The 23,011-nt window shown below is 41.5% G+C and overlaps 1 protein-coding gene across 1 annotated transcript in view; it reads left to right on the top strand.

Annotated features, from left to right (window-relative positions):
- Window positions 1-23,011, top strand: part of KSR2 (kinase suppressor of ras 2) — a 587,222-nt gene that overhangs the window by 476,711 nt on the left and 87,500 nt on the right. The window contains exons 14-15 of the mRNA XM_069081397.1: window positions 2,799-2,847; window positions 5,524-5,891. Of these exons, the coding sequence (XP_068937498.1) occupies window positions 2,799-2,847; window positions 5,524-5,891 (417 nt within the window). The remainder of the gene's footprint in view (window positions 1-2,798; window positions 2,848-5,523; window positions 5,892-23,011) is intronic.

Raw genomic sequence — 23,011 nt, forward strand, 5'->3', positions numbered from 1 at the left:
CCCTTCCAGCTGGAGATCTAGAATCCTGTGACTACCATGCATGGTGTGCTCTTTCCACCTGAATAGTCATGATCTGAAGATCCCTAACTGTCTAACATTGATGGTCAATTTCCCGGTAGGAACATGGCATGGCAGCCTGATGGCATTGAATACATTCAAACCAACTGGTAGAAACAGAGGATTTGTAGGGGCAGCAGGGCTGGGCTAGTGACGGAATCGCTTCTGCAGCATCTACTAACCAGATTCAAAGGGAGGGTGAACAATAGCAGGGCCTTATTTTGTTGGTGCGGGCTGAGGAGAAGAGCCTGTCACCACCGTCCACTGGGATTGGGTCTCAGCTTCTCATCGTGTCAGCTGTCTCTATTGCAATTATAGTCTGCCTTGCTCTGAATAATTGGATAATCCAAGAGATAACAAATAATGCTTTGCTCCTTTGGAAATCTCAAAGTGAAGTTGAAAGGACACTTGGCTCTACACTCTCCAATTATTACTAACTGTGCTGGAGAGTTGACTGACAACATGACTCAGGCCTTCCTGGTGTCTAGGACAGCAGAGAGCATCACATTTCCAGGAAATGTATTAGATTCAGCATGGAAAACAGGAAAGGGGTGTGGGGCAATAATGATTGCCCCACACAGTCAGGTAGTACCTTCTATGTGCCAGGCCCTGAGCTAAGTACTTTGCAAACATGACCTTACGTGATCCTCACAACCATCCTGGGATGTAAGGGCTATTATTATCCTCTTTTTACAGATGAGGAAACTCAGGCTCAGAGGGGGAGAAGTTACTTGTGATAAGTCACCAAGTACTAAGTGGCTGAGTCAGGATTTAACAGAGTCAATGAACCTAAGTCAGAAAGATCTGAGTTCAAGTCTCACCTCAGATTCTAGCTTCATGACCTTGGGCAAGTCATTTAACCTCCAGTTTCCCCATCTGTGAAATGGGGATAACAAGATTATCTTCTACTCTGGGAGGATCAGATAAGATAATGCTGATAAAAGCCCTTAGCAAACCTTTGGATGCTATGTGAGTGTGAGGGCTGATGATGGACATGGGGTATGATGGAATGGGTGCTGGCCTTGGAGCTAGGAGCGCTTGGGGTCAAGTTTCACTTCTGATGCATCTAGGCTGTGTGACCCTGGGCAAATAATTTAGCTTCTCCGTGTCCTGGACAGCTCTCTAAGGCTCCAAGGTAGGGGCCAATTTGCATTGGTAGGAGTTTCCTATACCTGTTAACAAGCCTTTATTAAGTGTTTACTCAGGGCCAATGAAATCAAAGGTCCAATCCGACAAAAAATGTACAAGTCATCGGGTAAGCACGGCAGTCCTTGTCCTCATGGAGCTTACAGTCAAGAAGGAGGTCTGGGATCGTGGCAAACAATGAACACACATGGCATAGTGAATAGAGGTCCCTGTACTTGGAGTCAAATTCAATTTGGAATTCAAAATGAATTCAAATCCTGCTTTCAGACACAAGCGGTGTAGACCTGGGCAAGTCATTTAATATTTCTGTGCCTTAGTTTCCTCATTTATAAAATGACCAGTAAAGTCCCTTACAGCTCTCAATCTATGACATTATAGAGATAGATAGAAGGCAAGTAGAAAGTGGATCAAGGATTGGGAAAGAGCATGAATGACTGGGGTGGAGAAGGGGGACCATGAAAGGGATGGATAGGAGTTGGCCCCGTTACTGACCCTTGAAAGGAGTTGGGAGGCCACAGGTAAGGAGGCAAATTCCAGGCATGAGAGCAACCTGTATGAAGGCACAGAGGGGAGAGGTCCAGTGCCATGTATGGGAATAGCAAGCAGGCAAAATTGAGACACAGAGAGGAATTGTGTAAAATAGCCCTGGAAAGCCAAGGTGAAGGCAAATCATGAAAGGCTTTGTATTTTATCCTAGAGACAATAGGGAGCCCTTGAAACTTCTTTAGCAGAGGAGTGACATGATCACCTGTGTGCTTTAGGAAAATCAGTCAGCAGTTGTTAGAGGATAGATTGGGGAGGCAAGAGAGCAATGAGAAGACTCATGGAAAAATCCAGATGAGAAGTTAAGAAGGCCAGAACTAAGTCACCATAAGGAACAGAGCATTGGACTTGGAGTCAGGAATATTTGAGTTCAAATCCAACCTCAGCTATGTGACCCTGGGCAAGTCACTTCGCCATCTGCCTCAGTTTCCTCTTCTGTAAAGTGGTGATATTCACAGCACCTACCTTGCAGGATTGTTGTATGGGCCAAATGACATATTTGCAAGGTGCTTTGCAAACCTTAAAGTGCTATGTAAATGCTAACTATAGTTTAAAATATCGTATAAAATAACTGTTGTTATTATATATATTATATAAATATATACATAAATATATAATATTATATATACTATTATATTATATATAAAATATAGTATAAAATAACTATTATTATTATCAGCTCAGTGGTTATGTGAGTGGAAAATAGGAAATGGAAGTTATAAACTTCTTTCATTCCTGGTCTGCTCCCCCCAGACAACATGCAAAAAATAAAATATATGAAAAATAGGGAGAAGAGGCAGGAAGAGAGGAGGAGGGCCCTCCTCCCCTGCTGGAACCCAGAAAGGTTACTGTATTTGAAACTTATTAAGCAATTGAGATTTTTTTCCACTTGGCTAGCAGATTATTTCAGAAATGGAGCGATCCAGAACAATAACAATGCCTGATCAATTTTCCAGTTAAACGCTGTAACTATATATGCAAACAGCTGAAGTCAATATGTCGGAGTTTCCATGTAACCATCCATTAAAACTATTTTTTCTTCTCCCCTAAAGCCTGGAAGGAAACCCATTACTTCAAATTGAAGTGGAGCCAACGTCAGAGGTGAGAACCATGGGGAGTCCAAAGAAACTTCCTCCGGGTAGAGCCTGAACTGGCTGAAACTTGGCTTAGAACCAATGTCCACAGAGGCAGGGTGGGTTGGAAAGGGGAGCAGGGAGGGGAAAAGGCAGTGTGTGACCTGGCGCTGGCATTCCACTCCATGCCCTCCAAAGCCCAACTCAGGAGCAGTTAAAATAAGCTGGCTATTCCCAGCTTTGGGCTTAATGGACCATTATATGTGGACATCATTGGAAACCATGTTGTCCGGAAGTTGGCAGGGAGTCAGTATTATCTGATGGAAAAAGGAAAAAAAAAACCCAGCTGGGAGTGGGGTTAATGGAGAGTGGGTCATGACCCATAGCCCTGTGCTTTGAGTGGGGAGGGAAGGGAAAAGAGAAAGGGGATATGGAAGTGGGGAGGATCATATGTTCAACTGAGAGGAACCCATCGAGAAAGTCACTGAGGCACACTGCTTAGTAGGCTCTCACTCTTGGAGGGGCGGGGGTCCTTGAAATGATAGACCCATCATCAGAGAAGCTCTTGGCTTTCCCAGCATTCCTTGGAGCTAGAAGGAAGATAATTCACATTTTCGGAGAAAATCATTCCCCCAAACAGATCAACCAATATTTATGAAGTATTTACTGCATGCTAAACACTGGGGTGCTCATTGCTGGCATTTTGTCATTTTAGTGATGTCCCCTTTTGTGGTTTTCTTGGCAAAGATACTGGAGTGGTTTGTCATTTCCTTCTCCAGCTCATTTTACAGATGAGGAAACTGAGGCCAACAGGATGAAGTGACTTACTCAGGGTCACACAGCTAGTAAGTGTCTTCGGCTAGATTTGAACTCAGGAAGATGAGTCTTCCTGATTCCAAGCTCAGTGTTCTATGCACTATGACACTCCCAGCTATTCTTAGCACTGGGGTGCTAAGCACAAAAAAGGGAAAAAACTTTGTCGCGGCAGCCAGCTCCACTGATAAGAATTTAAAAAATAATTCAATAACCTCTTTGGGCCTCAGTTTCCTCATCTACAAAATGAAGGGTTTAGACTAGATGAGCTTTGAGGTGCCTTCTAGATTTGATCCTAAGTTACTTTAACTAGTGAGGCCCCAATTTCTTCATCTGGAAAATCAGCTACTCCTTGAACTACCTACATCCTAGAGATGTTGAAATGCTAAGCTGAGAATATCACTAAAAATATACATCTAGAAAAACATCATGGCACCATACATTCAGTTTAACTGGATAGTTATTAATTTTTTCTTTATTGTTTCTTGAAACAATTTGCTTAAAATTTACTAAATTTTTTACTAAAATACTTTAAAAGAAACATTCTTCAGTGTATGAGCACAGTGACAGTGTAGCCTTCAGATCACCCTTTCCCCAAATCACAGAATGGAAAAGCCAGTTGGTCCAACCCATAACTGAACAAGAACCCCCTCTTTCAGTATTCACAACAGCGGGTCAACTCAGCTTCCTCTGGAAGAGCTAGGATCAGGGACACCCACCAATTCAATTCAATTTAATTCATCAAGCATTTATTAAACACCTGCCTTTGGCCGTCACTGTGTTAGGTCCTTGGGATAGCAAGACTAAACAGAAAAAGGTCCTGCCCACAGGGAGTTTACATTCTATGGGAAATGTGCCCTGTGCTGCTTAGCCTCAGAAAACACAAGAGTGGGAAAAAGGAAGAGTTAGGCTTTTGCTGTAGGGGTGGGGAAAATGGCAGAACCATTTGAGATCTCTGAAAGAGGTGCAAGCTAACTCATGAGAGAGTGAGCGTCTCACTTGAGCTGTTTAAGCAGAGGAGTGAGGGCCACTTGTTGAAGCCCCTCAGCAGGGATGCCTGTTCGGGTATTAGGGGACCAGATGGACACTGATGTTCCTGGAAACTCCAAGAATCTGTGATTCTTACCAGATGATGAGAGGCCTCAAGATCAGACCCAATGAGGATTGACTCAAAGGACTGAGAGTATTTATGGGGCAGAAGAGAATATTAGAGTGGGGTGGAGGGGGGAGTATCTGAAGGACTCATATGGAAGGGGGATTAAGCTTGTCCTGCTTGATCCCCATGGATAAAATTAGCAGTACAGGGTGATTTGCACTCAACAGAGGGGAAATATTCCCAATAACTAGATGCTTAGGACCACAGATCTAGAGCTGGAAAGGATATTATCTAGTGCAGCCCCTTTCTATTACCAATAAGGAGACTGCATTCCAGGGAGTTTAAGTGACTTGTCCAGGGTCATCCAGGCAGCAAGCATCAAAGGCAGGATTTGAAGGCAGAAGCTCTTGTTGTGTCCACTTTACCATCCTGTCCCCAAGTAGAATGGTGGGAGGGAGAGTGCCATTACTCACTGGAAGTCTTCAAGGCAAGGACAGATGGATGCCTACGTAGCACTGTTGCTGAGATTTTTTATTCAGGGGTGGGTTTTAGCTGACACCTCTGAGGCCCCTTCCAGCTCCAAGATTCTGTGATATGTTGACAGTAGATGTTGATCTGTGATTTCTAGCTAAGGTGTTTGAGTCCAATCCCCTCATTTTACAGATGAGGATGGTGGGCCTTGGGGAAGTCAAATGCCAAAGCATCCAAGGTTTCCCAACTCCCAGTTGGAAGATCTATCCCCGGTACCCCACTTTCTCCACATCTGTTCTCATTTCTCTTTCCTGCCTGCCACAGAATGAGGAGGGGACCAACGAAGCTGAGGAATCGGAGGATGACTTTGAGGAAATGAACCTCTCGCTTCTCTCTGCCCGAAATTTCCCACGCAAGGCCAGTCAGACCAGCATCTTCCTCCAGGAGTGGGACATCCCCTTTGAGCAGCTGGAGATGGGGGAACTCATCGGCAAGGGCCGATTTGGGCAGGTGTACCATGGCCGCTGGCATGGGGAAGTGGCCATAAGGCTTATTGATATCGAGAGGGACAATGAGGACCAGCTCAAGGCCTTCAAGAGGGAAGTCATGGCTTACCGGCAGACGAGACATGAGAATGTGGTGCTCTTCATGGGGGCCTGCATGAGCCCGCCGCACTTGGCGATCATCACCAGGTCAGTGCCTTGATCGCCGGGTTGAGCATGGGGCTCCCTAAGCCTGATTAGATCTTTACTCTTGCATTCCTCCACCTGCCGTCAAGTCAACCGTCCACTACCTGGCAAGGTCTAGATGGTCCTGGGCAAGCCAGTACTCTAGTGAATAGATACTCTGTGTGTTTTGTGTGACTACTAGTACAGCTAAGTATATTTAGTACTGAAGCCCGTTAGTGGGTTGCTGCAGTGGAAAGACAGGTGGGACTGAAAACAGAGGACCTGTGTTCAAATCTGGATTCCAATACTTCTTAGTGGACCTTGAGCATGGCGATTTACTTTCCTTGGCCTCAGTTTCCTCATCTGTAAAAATGAGGGAGTTGGACCCGATAGCTTCTAAGATCTTTTCCAGCTATGATACCGTTCATTACCACTGGATTTGCAATCAGAGGGTTTGAATCCTAGCTCTGTTTCCTTCAAACTGTAATGACCTGGCATAAATCACTTAATCCCTTTGGGCCTCAGTTTCCCATTTAAAAAAAAAACGACTAAATGATCAAATTTAGTATTTGTTATAAGATGTTTATGATGTACCGGCCACTATGCTAAATACTAGAAATACAAATACAAAAGGAAAATCATTCTTTCCCTCAGAGAGCTTCCCTTTTAACAAGGGGAGTCCTGGACACCACCTCTCAATGCAACATCAAAATGCAACACTTTCCTTGGCTAGTTTTATGAATATATAAACACCTATATCTTGGTAGAGCAGTCAGGTGGCACTGGGTCAGGGGTCAGGAAGACTCATCTTCTTGAGTTCAAATCTAGCCTCAGATACTTCCTAACTGTATGACCCTGGGCAAGTCACTTAACTCTGCTTGTCTTAGTTTCTTCATCTGTAAAATGAGTGGAAGAAGGAAATGGTAAACCATTCCAGTATCTTTGCCAAGAAAACTCCAAGTGGGGTCACAAAGAGTCAGCATAACTGAAAAATGACCAAAAAGTAGCAAACAACAACAAAATCTCTTTATGAGACACAGAGGTAGTGCCTGTAATTCAGTTCACCTTAACGAATATTCCTGTGTGCCAAGTACTGTGCTAAGCTCTGGGGATACAGGTACAAGAGTGAGACAATCTTTGTCCTCAGAAAGCCTACATTCTAATAGGGAAAAGCAATACATGCAAGGAAGGTCATTTTGGTCTGGGAAGGCCCTGGGAGGGTGAGTGGAACAGGATTAGCATATCTTCACAAGATCTATGTGTGTCTTTGAGGAAGTTCCTTCCCTCTTTAGGGCGGCATTGGCTTCATCTATAAAATGCTGGGGTTGGGCCAGGTGATCTCCAGGGCTCCTTCTAGTTCTAAAAGATCTGTAATTCATAAGATGATAGATTTAGAGCTAGAAAGGACCTCAGAGGCCGTCTAGTCCAATTCCCTTCATTTTACAATGAAGAAATATATACTTATAAAGGTTAAGTGACTTCTCCCAGGTCACATATATAATAAGTGGTAGATATAGGATTTGAACCCAAGACCTCTGGGTTTGAGTCCAGTGTTCTTTCAGATGTACTATGCTGACTTTACTGAATATCATTTAGGTTTAAGGATTCCATATGTCCTTCAGGATTTTCCTGGGTATCTAGGTAATGATGATGATGATGATGATGATGATGATGATGATGATGATGATGATGATGATGATGATAGAAGCAGTAGAAGAAGAAAAGAACAAGAATTAGGAGAAAGAGGAAGAAGTGGAGGAGGAGAGGGAGGAGAAGGAGAATGTATAACCTTTAAAGTTTGCAAAGCACTTTACAAATATCATTTAAATCTCACCTCATAACAACCCTGGGAGATAGGTGTTCTTATCATCCCCATTTTACAGAGGAAGAAACTGAGGCCAGTAGAAGTTAAGTGACTTACCCAGGGTCACACAGCTAGTAAGTGTCTGTAAAGGTTGTCACTATGAGCCTAACCTTACCAAAACCATGCTGAAGGATTAGTTAATGATGTACAGATTAAGCAATGATAGCAGAATTTTCTGTATATGGTCTCTCCACTCCACTGATCTTTAAATTGGTTTCAGTTTAGCTATTTGGAAGCAATCCATATGTGTTTATTTAAATTCCCTGTGCTGGCCCTTCATAGCACTGACCTCATGGCCACAGCAGTTATACCTTTGGTGTGGCCCAAATTCCATGGCGCCCCCTCACAATCTTTCTTCCAGATAGTGACATGTTTTATTCTTGTTGTTATTGTTATTATTGAAGGCAGATGTGTGGTGTAATGGATAGTACTTGGGCTTGAAGTCAGGAAGTCCTGAGTTCAAATCTGGACTCATATCCTAATGGGGAAGACAACACATATGGAAGGTCCCATGGGCCTTAGGGTACAGTAGCAAAATAGATGGTGATATCTCTTCTTTAATGTCATTTTCACTGATAAAATCATTTCTATTTTTGATGTTGAACCATTTGACAGCACCAAGGGCTTTGGTGGTGAGAACTTGATTGACTGGGTCTTCATTAGCTGTGGCTGCTGAGGAGGGGGGGCCAGCAGCACTGACAGAGGCTAATACTAGGTCTCATCTGGAATGACGGCTGTTAAGTGCTAGACTGGAAGCAGGCTGGTGGTCTGAGGAGAAGGGGGCCAGAGCCACCACTCTGAGGACTCTTGGGCTTATATAGCTCAAGAGTGGCAGATAATGTTGGTGTTTGTGATAGCAAGGAAGTATGAGCCCCTTCTCCACAGTGATTGCTTCCCTTAATGATGCCTATGGAGACTCACTGGCAGCAGGGATGGTAGTCTGGGGGACACTGCTATTCCCAAGGCTCTGGGGGTCAGCGTCCTGAGCTATCTCCATCACAGTCTGAGTCAAATCTTAAATATTTGGGGTCTACTCCAATCTCCTACTTAACTAGTTCCTCTTTTTAAAATTCAATTTCATTTTTTCAGTTAATGAAAATCCACCTTCTTTCCTCTAATTCCACCCCTCCCCACCATTGAAAAATAATGAAGGGGCAGCTAGGTGGCACAGTGAATAGAGCACCAGCCCTGGAGTCAGGAGGACCTGAATTCAAATGTGACCTCAGACACTTGACACACTTATTAGTTGTGTGACCTTGGGCAACTCACTTGACTCCAATTGCCCTGTCTTCCCCCTTCCAAAAAAAAAGAAAAATAATGAAAAACAAATCTTTTGTAATAAATAATAAAGTCAGACAAAACAAATTCCCATGTTGAATATATATGTGCCTCTGTGTGTGCATATATAATATATACACATACATAGATACATACACTCACACATATACACAATACATACACATATACATAAACACAAATATATGTATGCATATATACAAACAAATATATATCTGTATATGTAGACAACTATATATGTAGTGTATGTGTATAGACATATGCATTTATACTGTTAACCTGAAAGTTTGGTTAAAGGAAGCAACTAGGCTAGGTGATATGTAAATTCCTATTGTTTATTCTCTTAAAGTTAGATGAAGCTAGCAAGCTTGTATGTACGAGGAGCCAAAACCTAAGTTCTGACTTCCTGAACAAAAGAATGAGAAAGCTTAAATACATTTTAGAACCTTCCCAATTCAGGGTGACTGTGTCGCTCAAATTCACGTTATCCATAAATGTTTAATCATTGTATGAGAAAGGAATTTTATTAGTTGAATAGATGGTAAATACAATAAAATAAGAAAGTTGACCAAGTATCATTTGAAATTATGACTTAGGATATCTGTGTTTTCTTTAACATACCACAACATAGTATATGTCCAAAAAATGTTAAGATAAGAAAAAGTCCCTTTACTCAAGTTAGTGCCTTGGGTTAAGGACCTCATCCTTAATGACCATAAAGTCAGCCCCATCTGGCTTTGTTTACATAGGAAGAGGCATTCTTTGAGTTTACTCAGAGAGCAAAAAAGCTGTTAGGTCCAGGCTCTTCTTCTGGCTGATTAGTTCAGGCTCTGGCCCTTATTGAGGTTATTAAATTGATATTAAATGATTATCAATATTTACATCTGTATATGCACATTTCTATTTGTCTTAATCTGCAGTCTGAGTTTTTTAACTCTGTTGGGAGGTGAATTGTGTATTTCACCACGTCACCTAGAATCAGAGTTCTTAAGTTTTTCAAAGTTGTTTGTCTTGCCAATATTTTCATCATTGCACAAATTGTTGTGTGCTTCTCACTTCACTATATGACGATTCATCCAAGTCTTCCGGGTTTTCTCTGAAACCCTCTCCTTCATCATTTCTTGCAGCCCAATAATATATCATAACTTGTTCAGTCATTCCCCAATTGGTGAGCACCCCCTTAGCTTCCAGTTTGGGGCTACTAGCAAAAGAGCTGCTATAGATATTTTTGTACATGTGGATCCTTTTCCTCTTTCTTTGATCTCTTTGACATATAATCAGTCCTTTTTGCTTCTTTTTCTCCTCTTCCTCATCACCCATCTCCTGTGTATGCCATGTATCAATCACTAGCTAATTTCCAGACTGTCATGGAAGGAAGCAACTGTGCATTGTGAAGACCTTATTGATGTTTCATGGTAGCTCACCCTTTCCCCCTAGCTCTGGCTACTGTACCCTATTCCATCTTTGCTCGACTCATCTCTCTCCTCTTACCCAGTCCCTTTCATCAGCATCTTTCTTTTCTCTTTCCCAACTCTCCAGCCTAGCATCTCTGGCTTCCTTGTTGCTATTTGTACATAATGTTCCATCTTTCACCTCCCTTTGCTGGATGTTCTCCATGCCTGAAACACCTTCTCTACTCATGTCCACCTCTTAGTTTTCCTGAATTTCTTAAAGACTTGGTCCAGGTCCCACTTTCTGCAGGATACCTTTCCATATACCATCAACAATCATCAATGCCTTCCCCTTTAACATCATCTTTCATCTTTCCGTCTCTGTCTCTTTGTCTTTCTTTCTGTATCTCTCTCTCTGTATTTTTCTCTCTATCTCTCTCATATACACAATGCTGTATATATGTATGTTATATGTCTATGTACATACTACATATATGTGTATACCTATGTGGAGATATATACATATACCTATGTGGAGAGAGAGCGAGAGAGAGTGAGAGAGAGGAGAGAGAGAGAGAGAGAGAGAGAGAGAGAGAGAGAGAGAGAGAGAGAGAAGAGAGAGAGAGAAGGAGGGAGGGAGGAGAAGAGAAAGAGAGAGATACAGAGACAGAGAACATAGTTATATATTTTCTCCTTCATTAGAATGTAAGCTCCTTGAGGTCAGGGACTTTGCATTCCCAGAACCCAGTCTAGTACCTGGACCACAGTCAGTGCTGAAATACTTAACCTGACTCACTGAAAATTTGGGGATTGTGTCTGGCATGGATGATTTCTTTCACCTAACTGATCAATCAAGCAGCAAACATTTCCTCAGCACTTAACATGTGCCAGGCATGTTATGCTAAACTTGAGGGAATGAAAAAAAGGACAATAATAGTTCCTATCCTCAAGGAGTTTACACTACAAAGGGGAAGGCTCTTCAGTGACTTCCAAGCCACCTTTGTTGCTGGCTGCCATTTTCTCTCTTTATGCTTCCTCTTTATTCCTCACCCCAGCCATTTTTAAAATTGTTGTTTATATAAACCGTGGGCTGCAATTATGTGTATCATCACTCTCTTGCCCCACCAGGCCATCTTTCCATTAGCAGCCCTCCTGGGAGAGAGTGATTGTTATGAACCCAAAATTAAAATGTGTGGCTTATTCAACGAGGCAAACGGATCGATGGTTCTTGTCTATTATCTATAGCATTCTGAAATTCCTCAGAAGGAAAAAAAAATAACTAACTGCCTACAGATTTCACAAATAACTTGTCCTTTTCCCACTACTGGGAAAGATGCTCTGGCTTTGGGAAATGGAATTGGAGTTTTAAGTGTTTGGTATTTTCTATGAAGCATCCAAAATACCAGTGGTGGACAGGGGCCAAAGGCAGTAGTCTTTATGCTGGGCCATTGTGCAGATCTATATTTATCTTCTAGTAGGGCTCTTTCCCCCTGCCTTGCTGCTACACCCCTCAGCAATAGGCAGATGTTGGCCATCCTGTCTTCTTATCTGCGTGTTCCATTGGAAACCAAATATTTGGGTAATTTGATTAATCGCTACCTCTTAGATATTGGTTGGCTAAGAGATATGGCTGGCCATTGGCCAGCCCAACTGGAACATTTTTTGGACATTGAGTTATTTTACTGAGAACATAAAAACTAGATAATTATGTGGCATATAACCATAGAAATTCACAATGGCATGTTCTTGCCAATTACTTAGTAATTAAAATTGAACTAAACAAGTAATTCCAAGATTAGTTGCTAAGTATCACAGTATGGAGTGCTTATGAGAAGGCAATATCCAGCAATAAGAAGTCACTTAATGCCTTACCTGAAATCTATTTCCCTTTGCCTTGAGGCACTGCAGGGAGGCTAGTCTTGGAGTCAGGGAGACCTTGGTTTATGTCTCATCCCTTACACAAACTGGCTATGTAACCCTGGGCTGTCTCAGTGACCCAGGAAATTCTCCTGACTCTCTGTTACCTGACAGTTGATGATTTGCTTGTAATGACCAGCTGCAATTCTAGTAAGATCCCCATCATTCTTCTATGGTTATTTGTCTTTATTTTCATTATTCTTTTAAAGGGGGGGGCAGTTGAGAAAACAAATGTTAATTTAAAAATAAAATAATATGTAAAAAAATTAAGAAAGTAAGGGGCAGCCAGGTGGCTCAGCGAGTAAGAGCACCGGCTCCAGTATCGGGATGACCTGGATCAAATCCTGGCTCAGATACTTACCACCACACCCAGAAATAACTGGCCGTGTAACCTTGAACAAGTTACTTAACCCCGATTGCTTTAAAAAAAAATTAAGAAAGTAGAAAGTACTTATTAAGGGGCAGTTTCCACATACCAAAAAAGTTTCTCTCTCTTTACAGTTTAGTTCAACAAATACTTATTAAACTCTTCCTCTAGGCAAATCATGATAGGTCTTGAGGGCATAAAGATAGAAATAGAGATCAATCTCAGCCCTCGGGAGTTTGTTCTCCTGAGAAATTCAAATAAGTAAATACATAAATAAGTAAACAAAGAAATAAACAAATGGCCATAGACAAGCCACAAGTAACTGAATAAATAAGTGAATAAACAGATGAATGGATGGATGAATATGAGGTAAGCAAAAACAAACTTAATAAATAATCATTGAATTAAGTTTTTTTTTAAAATCCAGACAGCATTTGAATATAGTTTTTTAAGCTGTACTCAGTTCTAGGATGGTCCAATGCCTCTGTCCTGCCAGATGGTTTCTCAGTCAGTAGAGTGGAGTGTGGTGGTTAGAGGTTAGAGGTCACAGAACATCTTACATACTATTGTGACAGTAAGGGCTGATTTACTGAATATTTAATGAAGGCCAATATATAGTAAGCAATGACACCAAGCGTCTTTAGATTAACTCAAAATAAAAGAAATATTTGACTTTTATTAGGAGAATTTGATGAATGGGAATGAGCTTAGTCAGGTAGAAACATAGAAATTTAGAATTAGAAGGGACCTGACAGATAATTTAGAGGAAATTTGTTTCATATCTCTAAGTCTCAACTTCCTTCCTTCCTCCCTCCCTCCCTCCCTTCCTTCCTTCCTTCCTTTCTTCCTTCCTTCCTTCCTTCCTTCCTTCCTTCCTTCCTTCCTTCCTTATCTTTCTTTCTGCATTCAGGGTTAAGTGACTTGCCCAGGGTCACACAGCTTGTAAGTGTCAAGTGTCTCTGGCCATGCTTGAACTCAGGTCTTCCTGACTCTAGGGCCCATGCTGTATCCACTCTGTCACCTAGCTGCCCCTAATGCCCTAATGCCCCTTTCTGATCTAGAAAGTAAGTATAATTATGCCTACCCTGAAAGGAAGCATGTTAATGGTCTAGATATTGGTCTAACCTTGGATTCAAGAAAAAGAGCTGAGTTCAAATCTTCCCTGTAAGATATGTTTGCTGTGTGACCATAGGCAAGTCACAAACTTTCAGAGCCCTGGGCAGTTCTTTAGGATTATCCCAGTTGCTTATCTGCACTGGTGAAGGAAGTTTGAATACCAGGAGGTCCAAATTCACATGAAACCACTTGTCTACACTAAAGCCAAAAATAAGTATATCTCCTAGGGTTATTGAGCAAGAATCTAATGAAGGGATGTATGTAAAATGCCTGTAAAGCTTAAAGGTAGATGGAGCTGTTTGTGAAAAGATTCTGCTGGGCTCCTTAAGAAGAAGGATTAGGGTTTCTTGCTCCCTCTCCCTCTGGTCCCTGCCTTTGTGATCCTGGACTACTCAGCCTCCTTCCCATTCTCTCACATCCCCATTTCCAAGCTGTTCCTATTGATGTTACCTCTGCAGTATCTTTCTCCGTTTTACCTTTGCAGCATTTCTCCATTATGCCCCTGTCTCTGCTCTGACCCTGCCCCCACCCTGGTGCAGACCCTCATCCCCTCACACCTGGACCATTGCCATAGCAGCCAGTGGGTCTGCCTACCTGGGGTGTCTCCTGGCTCCAGTCAATCCTCCATTCAGCCACTAATGTGATTTTACTAAAGCAAAGATGTGATCATGTCACACACATGTGACATAAATTCCAGTGGTTCCCTATTAGTTCTAGAACACAAAGACAAAAATGAAGCAGCCTGTAGGCAGTTTGGTGGTACAGTGAATAAAGCACTGGGACTAGAAATGGGAAGTCCTGAGTTAAAATCTAGCCTCAGACACTTACTAGCTATGTGACCCTGGGCAAGTCACCTAAAACGCTGCTTGCCTCAGTTTCCTCAACTGCAAGATGGAGATAATAACAGCACCTGCCTCCCAGGGTTGTTATGTGAGGATCAGATGAGATAATATTTGTAAAGCCCTTAGCACAGTGCCAGGCAGATAGTATGTGAGCTACAGATGCTTATTCCCTTCCTCCTGTCCACAAGGAATCAATATACTACCAAGGGGACACACACACACACACACACACGCACACACACACAAGTAAGTAAATACAAATACAGAAAACACAAATGGATCAAATATATAATCCTTTGTTTGGCATCCAAAGCCCTTCTTTTTGCCTTTCCAGACTTCATGCACCTCGTTGATCCCCACATATTTTTAAATCCACTGACACTGATTTCCGTGGTCTTCCTCACACATTTCCCAACTCCAGGCATGTTCCCTGGTTGTCCCCCATGCCTAGAACTCCCTCCCTCCCTCCTCATCTCCATCTCCTACTGTCTCTGGCTTCCTTCACATCCCAGCTAAAATTCTGCCTTCTACAAAAAGCTTTCCTAATCTTCCTCACACTAGTGCCTTCTCTCTATTTTTTAGTATTTCCAATTTGTCTTGTCTTTATCTTGTTAGTTATTTTCTTTCTCCATATATTATATATGTATATATGTGTGTATATGTGCGTGTATGTATATGTATCTATTAGTTTACATATTATCTCTCCCATTAGCCTATAAGCTGCTTGAGGGGAGGGACTGTTTTGTCTTTTGCCTTTTTTGCTTTTCTAGTGCTTAGCACAGTGCCTGGCACATAGTCAGCATTTAATAAATGTTTTTTTGACAAAATGATTTTTGGAACATAGACATCAGTCATATTTTTTCAGTCAACCCCCTTTTCCTCCCACCAAGGGGGGTCTTTGTCATAACTCTAGGCTCCACCCTTCAGAGAGGGGTCTCCTTGAACATTCACAGAATGGGACAAAAGGAAAAGTTACATGACCTCCTGTGGTAGCTTGCTCAACCTCCCATAAACAGAAATTACGCTGATTTTGCCTTTTACCTATAACTGAGTCAAGATTTTACCCTTCTTTGGGAATTTATAAAAGAAGATTCTCTTTTACCCCCCAGAGCCACCAGTAAACAAAACACCGATGATTTCTTCTAGAATATATATCCTCTAATTCTCTATCTGTCTCTGTTTCTATTTGTCTGTCTTTGTCTCTCTGTCTCCGTTTCTTTCTCCTCTTTCAGTCTGTCTTTGTCTTCTCTGTCTCTCTCTCCACTATCCCCTCTCTTTCCCATCCCATTCTCAATAATGAAACAAAATACTGAATAACAAAATAATAAATAAATAATGAAAGAAAAATTACACATTGCTATAATTGACCAAACTTTTGTCTTAGTCTGGCCTCCATTAACTAATTGAATAGAAATATAATAGCACATTAAAGCACCTATAATTTTGGTTTTGACATAAACTCTGGTGTAGGAATAGGGGGCAATGAGGAGGAACAGGCAATATCACTCTCTGGTATCAATTCTTCTGAATACAAAGCACAGCCCTTCACTATATCATGTTGCTAACTGCATGTCTCTATCAGTCATTCAATCAACAAGCATTTATTAAATATCTACTATGAGCTAAATACTGAGGTTATATGTATATCAATCATTCAATCAACAAACATTTATTAAACCTCTACCATGAACTAGATACTAGGGTTATATGTATATCGATCATTCAATCAACAAACATTTATTAAATCTCTACCATGAACTAGATACTAGGGTAATAGATATATCAGTCATTCAATCAACAAGCATTTATTAAAATCTGCTATGAACTAGACTTAGGTTATAAAGTCAAAAATGAAACAGTCCTTAGGCAGATAGGTAATACAGTGGATAAAACACTGGACCCCTGAATTCAAACCCAGTCTCAGACACTTACCAGCTGTGTGAACCTGGGAAAGTCATTTAGTCTATGTTTTCCTCATTTTCCTTAAATAATAATAATAATAATAGCGTCTGCCTCACAGGGTTGTGAGGCTCAAATGAGATCAGTGCTTTGTAAAACACTTAGCACAATACTTGGCACATAGTAGGTGCCATATAAATGCTTATTCCTTTTCCTCTCTCTTCCCCCTGCCCTCAAGGAATTTGTATGCTACCAGGGGAGACAGAAAGTATATATTTAAGTAAATATAAATATATAAAATATAAAAGCAAGGTCATTTTTTTTGGGGGGGAAGAAAACTCCCATTAGGGAAATCAGGGAATGCTGTGAAGGTAAATTTTGGAGAAAACAAGTGATTCTGAGAAGGGGAGTATGGGCATTCCTGGGATAAGGGACAACGAATGCAAAGGAATGGTGACCGAGTATGGAATGTAGTGTGGAAGGAATAGCAGAAAGGCCAGTATTGATCTACCATAGAATGAAATGAGTCGTGAATAATGAGAATGGAAAAGTTAGTTGTGCCAAGCGAAACTATTCTTTGTTTCAGCTCTGATGGATGATTTCATCAGTAAAGTAAGTGTTGGGCATAATCATCTCTTAGGAAGGACTTTAGGAGAAAGGTTTCAGTCAGCTGCTAAGGGAGGGGAATAAGGAGCCAATTAAGGAAGAATAAGAGGATTACCATGCCTCACTGAGGGCCCAATGGAGATCACATTAATTTTTTATGGAGCCATTTGGCATGTGAATCAAGGGTCAAAGGGTTTAATTGGTCTTATCCACCACTCAGCAGCAAATGCTCTCTAAGTGGGTACCTTTTTGCAGTAAGTCTTTGGCCACACTAGAAGAAGAAAAAGAGATTATGGAGAATGCATGTGTCTGAAATCAAATGAATTGATGACATTTTGTGATGCAGTTGGCTGGTTTGTGGTCTCAGACAGGTGAGAATATGGTTCCTGATGGGCCCTAGAGAACTTCTAAGTGAGTTGTGTTCTTCCAGGCTTGTGGGAAGTCTCTGACTTCATCTCCATGGATGATCCCACTGGTATTGGTGCTCACAACTGGGAAATGGGTCCACAAAGTTTTTGTTATTGTTTAGTTGTGTCTGATTCTTTGTAACCTCATTTGGAGTTGTTTTTTTTTAAGGTACTGGATACGTGCTATTTCTTTCTCTAGCTCATTTTAGAGATGAGGAAACTGAGGCAAACAGGATAAAGTGCCACAGCTAATAAGTTTCAGAGGCCAGATTTGAACTCAGGTCTTTCCGACTCCAGATGCACCACGCTATCCTTTGTACTACCTTGCTACTCCACAAAGTTTACAGCAACTGGAGAGGGAACTTTGATCTTTTCTTCTATCAGTTAAGTCAGTCAACAACTACTTAATAACTGTGCTATGTTCTGGATCAGAACGGGGTTTTGTTTCCTGATATGGGCTATGAAGTAACAATTCTTGCTTTCAGGTTCCCCTTATGAGTTTACTCTTAGTAGATTTTAGGCCTGTGAATGGACATCCCTATTTGCTCAAGCACAGGGGTAGAAGATATATATGCCTTTTAATCCATTCAGGACCAGGGAGAAAGGGGGGAGCTTTATGTGGCTGATTAATTTTAAATTAATTGGAATTGGGGTGGGGCAGTGTCACACCGAATCAATCTTAGGAATTCAGAATCAATGATAAGCAAATCGATCCCAGGGGAGTGTAGCAAACCAGAGTAAGAAAAAAAAATACATATCTGTTCATCCATCCATATCCCTTATTCTAAAACAATGGCTTTGTTTTTGACCAAAATCATACAATAAGTAAGGCCAGATAAGTGTAGAGAAAATTCACTGGACCGCTACACATGTGTGCTTGATAAATGATTGGTGATGGAAGCTTAGCAAAGAATCTCATCTGCTTGTAGTAACTGCTAATGAACAGGTCTCTATGCAAGAGATTTCAGCCCTCATGCTTTGGATTTACATCAATTTCACAGAAAGCAGAAAATGTTTATTACCTAGAAAACAAGGCAGGTATGAGGATTTTCAGTTCTCCTCTCTTGTGGGGAGTGGGAGGAAGAGACACACAAATGACTTCAGTTGTTCAGCACAAAGAAAAATAAGGGGGATATCTGAAGTACACACCCACCTACACAAACACATCTGTATGTACAAGACCGTCACTGAATTGTAGAAGTTAGGATTTCGTCAGTAGTAGTAATGGTGGGGGCAGGGGCAGTAGACTAGTAGGAAGAGGAGGAGGAGGAAGGGGAAGAGGAGGAGGAGGAAGGGGAAGAGGAGGAGGAAGAAGAGGAGGAGGAGGAGGAGGAAGAAGAGGAGGAGGAGGAGGAGTGGTGGTGGTGGTGGTAGTATCTGTTATATGAGACAGCTAGGTGACCCAGTGAACAGAGCTCTAGACTTGGAGTAAGGAGGACCTGAGATCAGTCTGGCCCCAGACACTTAACTAGCTCTGTGGCCCTGGGTAAATAATTTAACCACTCTGTGCCTCAGTTTCCTCCCCTGTGCAGTGAGGTGGGCAATAATAACAACTACCATCCAGTATTGTTGTGGGACTTAAATAAGATAGTATTTGTAAAGTGCTTTGTAAAACTTTAAGCACTGTAGAAATGCCAAGTTATTGTTATTAGTTATTAACTATGATCTCTTACCATTTTTTTTTTTTTGCTGCTGGGCTTGAGCTTATCAGCTTCTCCTTTTAGAGACTATCTTAGAAAGAATTTATTAGTAACTATTCCTTCAGGTTTGGTTTTCCCAAACTACTGAAAAAAATCTAAAAAAAAAAACAACTCATTTGTTTACCATTTACTGTATACATGAGTAGCTGGGTGGTTCAGTGGATAGAGCACAGGGCTTGGAGTCAGGAAGACTCATCTTCAAGAGTTCATATCAAGCTTCAGACCCTTACTAGCTGTGGGACCCTGGGCAAGTCACTTAACCCTGTTTACTCCAATTCTTTATCTGTCAAATGAGTTGGAAAAAGAAACGGCAAATCGCTGCTATATCTCTGCTGAGGAAGCCCCGAATGGGGTCATGAAGAGTCGGATATAACAGAAATAATTCAACAACAATAAATCTGCCAAGTGCTAAGAAGTCCACTGCTTGTAGAGTTCACTAGAATTTGTAAGAAAGGTGGGTGGGTCTGGAATTCCAGGGAAGGGAATGATTCTGAGGTCAGATGGGAGCTAGTGCTTCTGGAGAAAAACTTGATTCATTAGGGGTGACATTTCTATGACATGTTACACAAGGCTTGCTTTAATGCTTCATATATTGCCATGCCTTGTGCCCCTGAGTTAAACAGCTAGGAAAAGGCTTTGTTCCACCCCCTAGCTTGTTCCACCCCTTCTTGTGCCTTTAGACTCCAATGGGAGACAAAAGAAGAAGAAATCTTCAAGCCAGCACATTGCCGGGGCTGTCTTATCATCTACCCCTATATTGCTATCACTGTGGTTCTGAGACATGTTTATAGTGAAGTCCATTATAGAAAGTGGGGTAACTCCCTTGAGATGGAACAGCAAGGTTGCTCAGTGGATAGAACCTAGATTTGGTGTCAGATCAGAGTTCAAATCCTGCCTCAGACACTAACTAGTTGTGTGACCCTGGACAGCTCACATAACTTCTCTATATCTTGATTTTCCCATCTTTAAATTGGGGATAATCATAGCACCAATCTCACAGGATCTTTGTAAGGACCAAATGAGATAACACATGTAAATTGTCTTACAAATCTTAAAGTGCTATATGAATGCTAGTAATTAGTATTATTACAGGCAGATTGCCTTGCAAAGCTTAAAAGTGATATATAAATGTTCACTGCTATTTCTCCTCCTCTTCCTTCTCCACAAATCCAGCATTCTCTTGAAGCCTGTTTCCATAATGCCTCTGGGGTAAATTAGTCAGGGATAAATGGGGTAAAAAGGCAGGCCTGTGACCATGGAGGTAAGGACATTCCTTTTATGGAGGGGAGAGAGGATGGGACAAATCAGGAAAAATCCCCTCCCCAGGACTGGTTTTCCAGCCTTTCCAGTTGATTCAATTTGTCCCCCTACGGCTGATTTGACATCTGACATCTGACATTTAGATGTGCCAGTCAGAGTACTCTGGCAAGCAGCATGCATGATAGGGGTCTGATTTGTCAAAATACATGCCATTTTGATGACAGAAATGTCTCAGCCAGTATCTAATGCTCCCAAAAGCAATTATAGAACAGTTATGGTCCCAATGAGTCTCATCCTGCCCACGCAGTAAGTTCTCTTGTAGGCAACATCAGCAATATATTTTAGATCATCTAGACAGATATTCAGATATCATATATTTTGAACTAGAAGTCATCTTAGAGGTTTAGTTAGTCCAGCCCTCCCTCCGTGTTTTACAGAGGAGGAAACTGAGGTTCAGGTACCTGTAAAGGTCACAAGGTGACCGAGACAGGTCTAGATCTCAGGTCCTGTGTCTCTAAGTGCAGTTACTCTTTCTACTGCATGGCTTTTAAGATATCTTCAAATAAGCAGACGTAATTGAATTTAGAGCTGCATGGGACCATAGAGGCTCCCCACTATTGGAGCACATTATGGAATCCATTAAATTCCTGCAAAGTCTCTCCAAAGCTGCTTTTCCTTTCTCCAAGGCTTCTAGCCCCACGTCTGGTTGATAAACAGTGAAACACAACATAGGCCATATTGCAGTTGGATCAATCAATCAATCAACATTTTATGTGCCACACACTGTGCTAAGCCCTGGAATTAATGACAAAGGCAAGGGGGGAAGAGGAAAGGAAGGGAACAAACATTTGATGAGGTCCTACTATATGTCTCACACGGTGCTAAGTGCTTTATAGATATCTCATTTGAAGGGTAGAAAGACTGCTATGAAATAGATAATAAGACTGGAGGTCAATTAAAGCATCAGATAGTATCCTCCACGTGTCCTGTCCCATGAATCCACATAGCATAACATTCAATAGGGTCCCAACATTTTCTACTCTGTGTTCAGGGTCAAGCACACAAATAACCAAGTACAACATAGACCATGCGTCAGTCCGGGTTGCAGGCAGTTTCTTTCAGAAGTAAAGAGGGAAAGCATTCTGGGCACAGGGACAGACTATGCAAAGACACAGACACAATAAGTGGGATGTCTTACATGAAGACCCTCAAGAGGCCATTTTGGCTGGCCAAAGAGTGGGCAAAGGGAAACGATGAAGGATAAATCCCAAAAAGGTTAGTGTCTGGCATGAAACGCCAACCAGAGGAGTTTGGTCTTGATCCTAAAAGTAATTGAGAGTCACAGAATTTATTGCTCTCCAATTAAATATCAGTAAACCGAACAATCAAGCAGGAAACATTTATTAAGCACCTACTGTGTGCCAAACACAGTGCTAAGTGCCATGGCTACAAACAGTACCTGGCTTCAAGGACATTACATTCTGATGGAGGAGGCAATCCAGACATATGCATACAAGCACATGTAGCATTTAAACAAAATGAATACAGAGTAGGTGGGGGGAAGGAGGGCGCTAGCAGCCGGTGACATCCACAAAGGCTTCATGCAGAAGGTGGTCCTGAGGTTGAGTCTTAAAGGAATCTGGGGATTCTGAGAGCCAGAGGCAATATTCAGGGAATTAGGCTTGAGAAAAATCCCTCCTCAGTTCTCTAGTAGAGGTCTTATGTTGGTGGGATGGTACCTGTTAATTTAAAGCAGACTTCATTTATCAGAAGATACCTGAGGCCAGATGCATAACAGCAATGTCCCTTTAAGTAAAGGAAGCAGAAAGTGAATCAAATAGTAAGTTATACTGATAAGTGTACACTCACAATCCTGAAGGTAGGTGCTATTATTATCCCTATTTTAAAGAGAGGAAACTGAGGCAAACAGATTAAGTGACTTGCCCAAGGTAACACAGATAATATGAGTCTGAGGCTGGATTTGAACTCAGGTCTTCTTGACTCCAGGCCCAGTGCTCTATCCCATTGCCCAATTCTTCTTATACTCATTTCCTCAGATTTCAAGGCTTTGGGGCAAAAATCCACCTTTTCCCCCTTTGCTAACTTCTTGAGGCCAAGGCTATTATTAGTTTTGGACTTTAGTACTTAAATTTTTTAAACTGGAGAAGAAAGAAGGGGAAAAACATTGCACAATAATATGGTTCCAAATTCTCCTGGCCCATCAGTTCCCATAAGGAATACATTTCCAAATCTTAGAATTATCTGTTTCAGTTTTTTTTTTCTCTTAAACATTGAGGCACACAGATCCGAGCTGATTAATGTTAGATTTCTATCTCAAGACCATGTAGTTACTAGGTTCAGAATCATAACTTGTGTTCCAAATTTCTCCATTCAAAATGATCTACTAGTTTATAAATGCAAATATGATATTAGCGCATCTGACAAAGATACCACCTGTGTTATTCAAAGAAATGCACGG

Source organism: Petaurus breviceps, unplaced genomic scaffold (assembly GCF_028583685.1).
Source record: "Petaurus breviceps papuanus isolate PSGF00001 unplaced genomic scaffold, PetGlider_PUasm1.0 99, whole genome shotgun sequence".
Classification (NCBI taxonomy): Eukaryota; Metazoa; Chordata; class Mammalia; order Diprotodontia; family Petauridae; genus Petaurus; species Petaurus breviceps.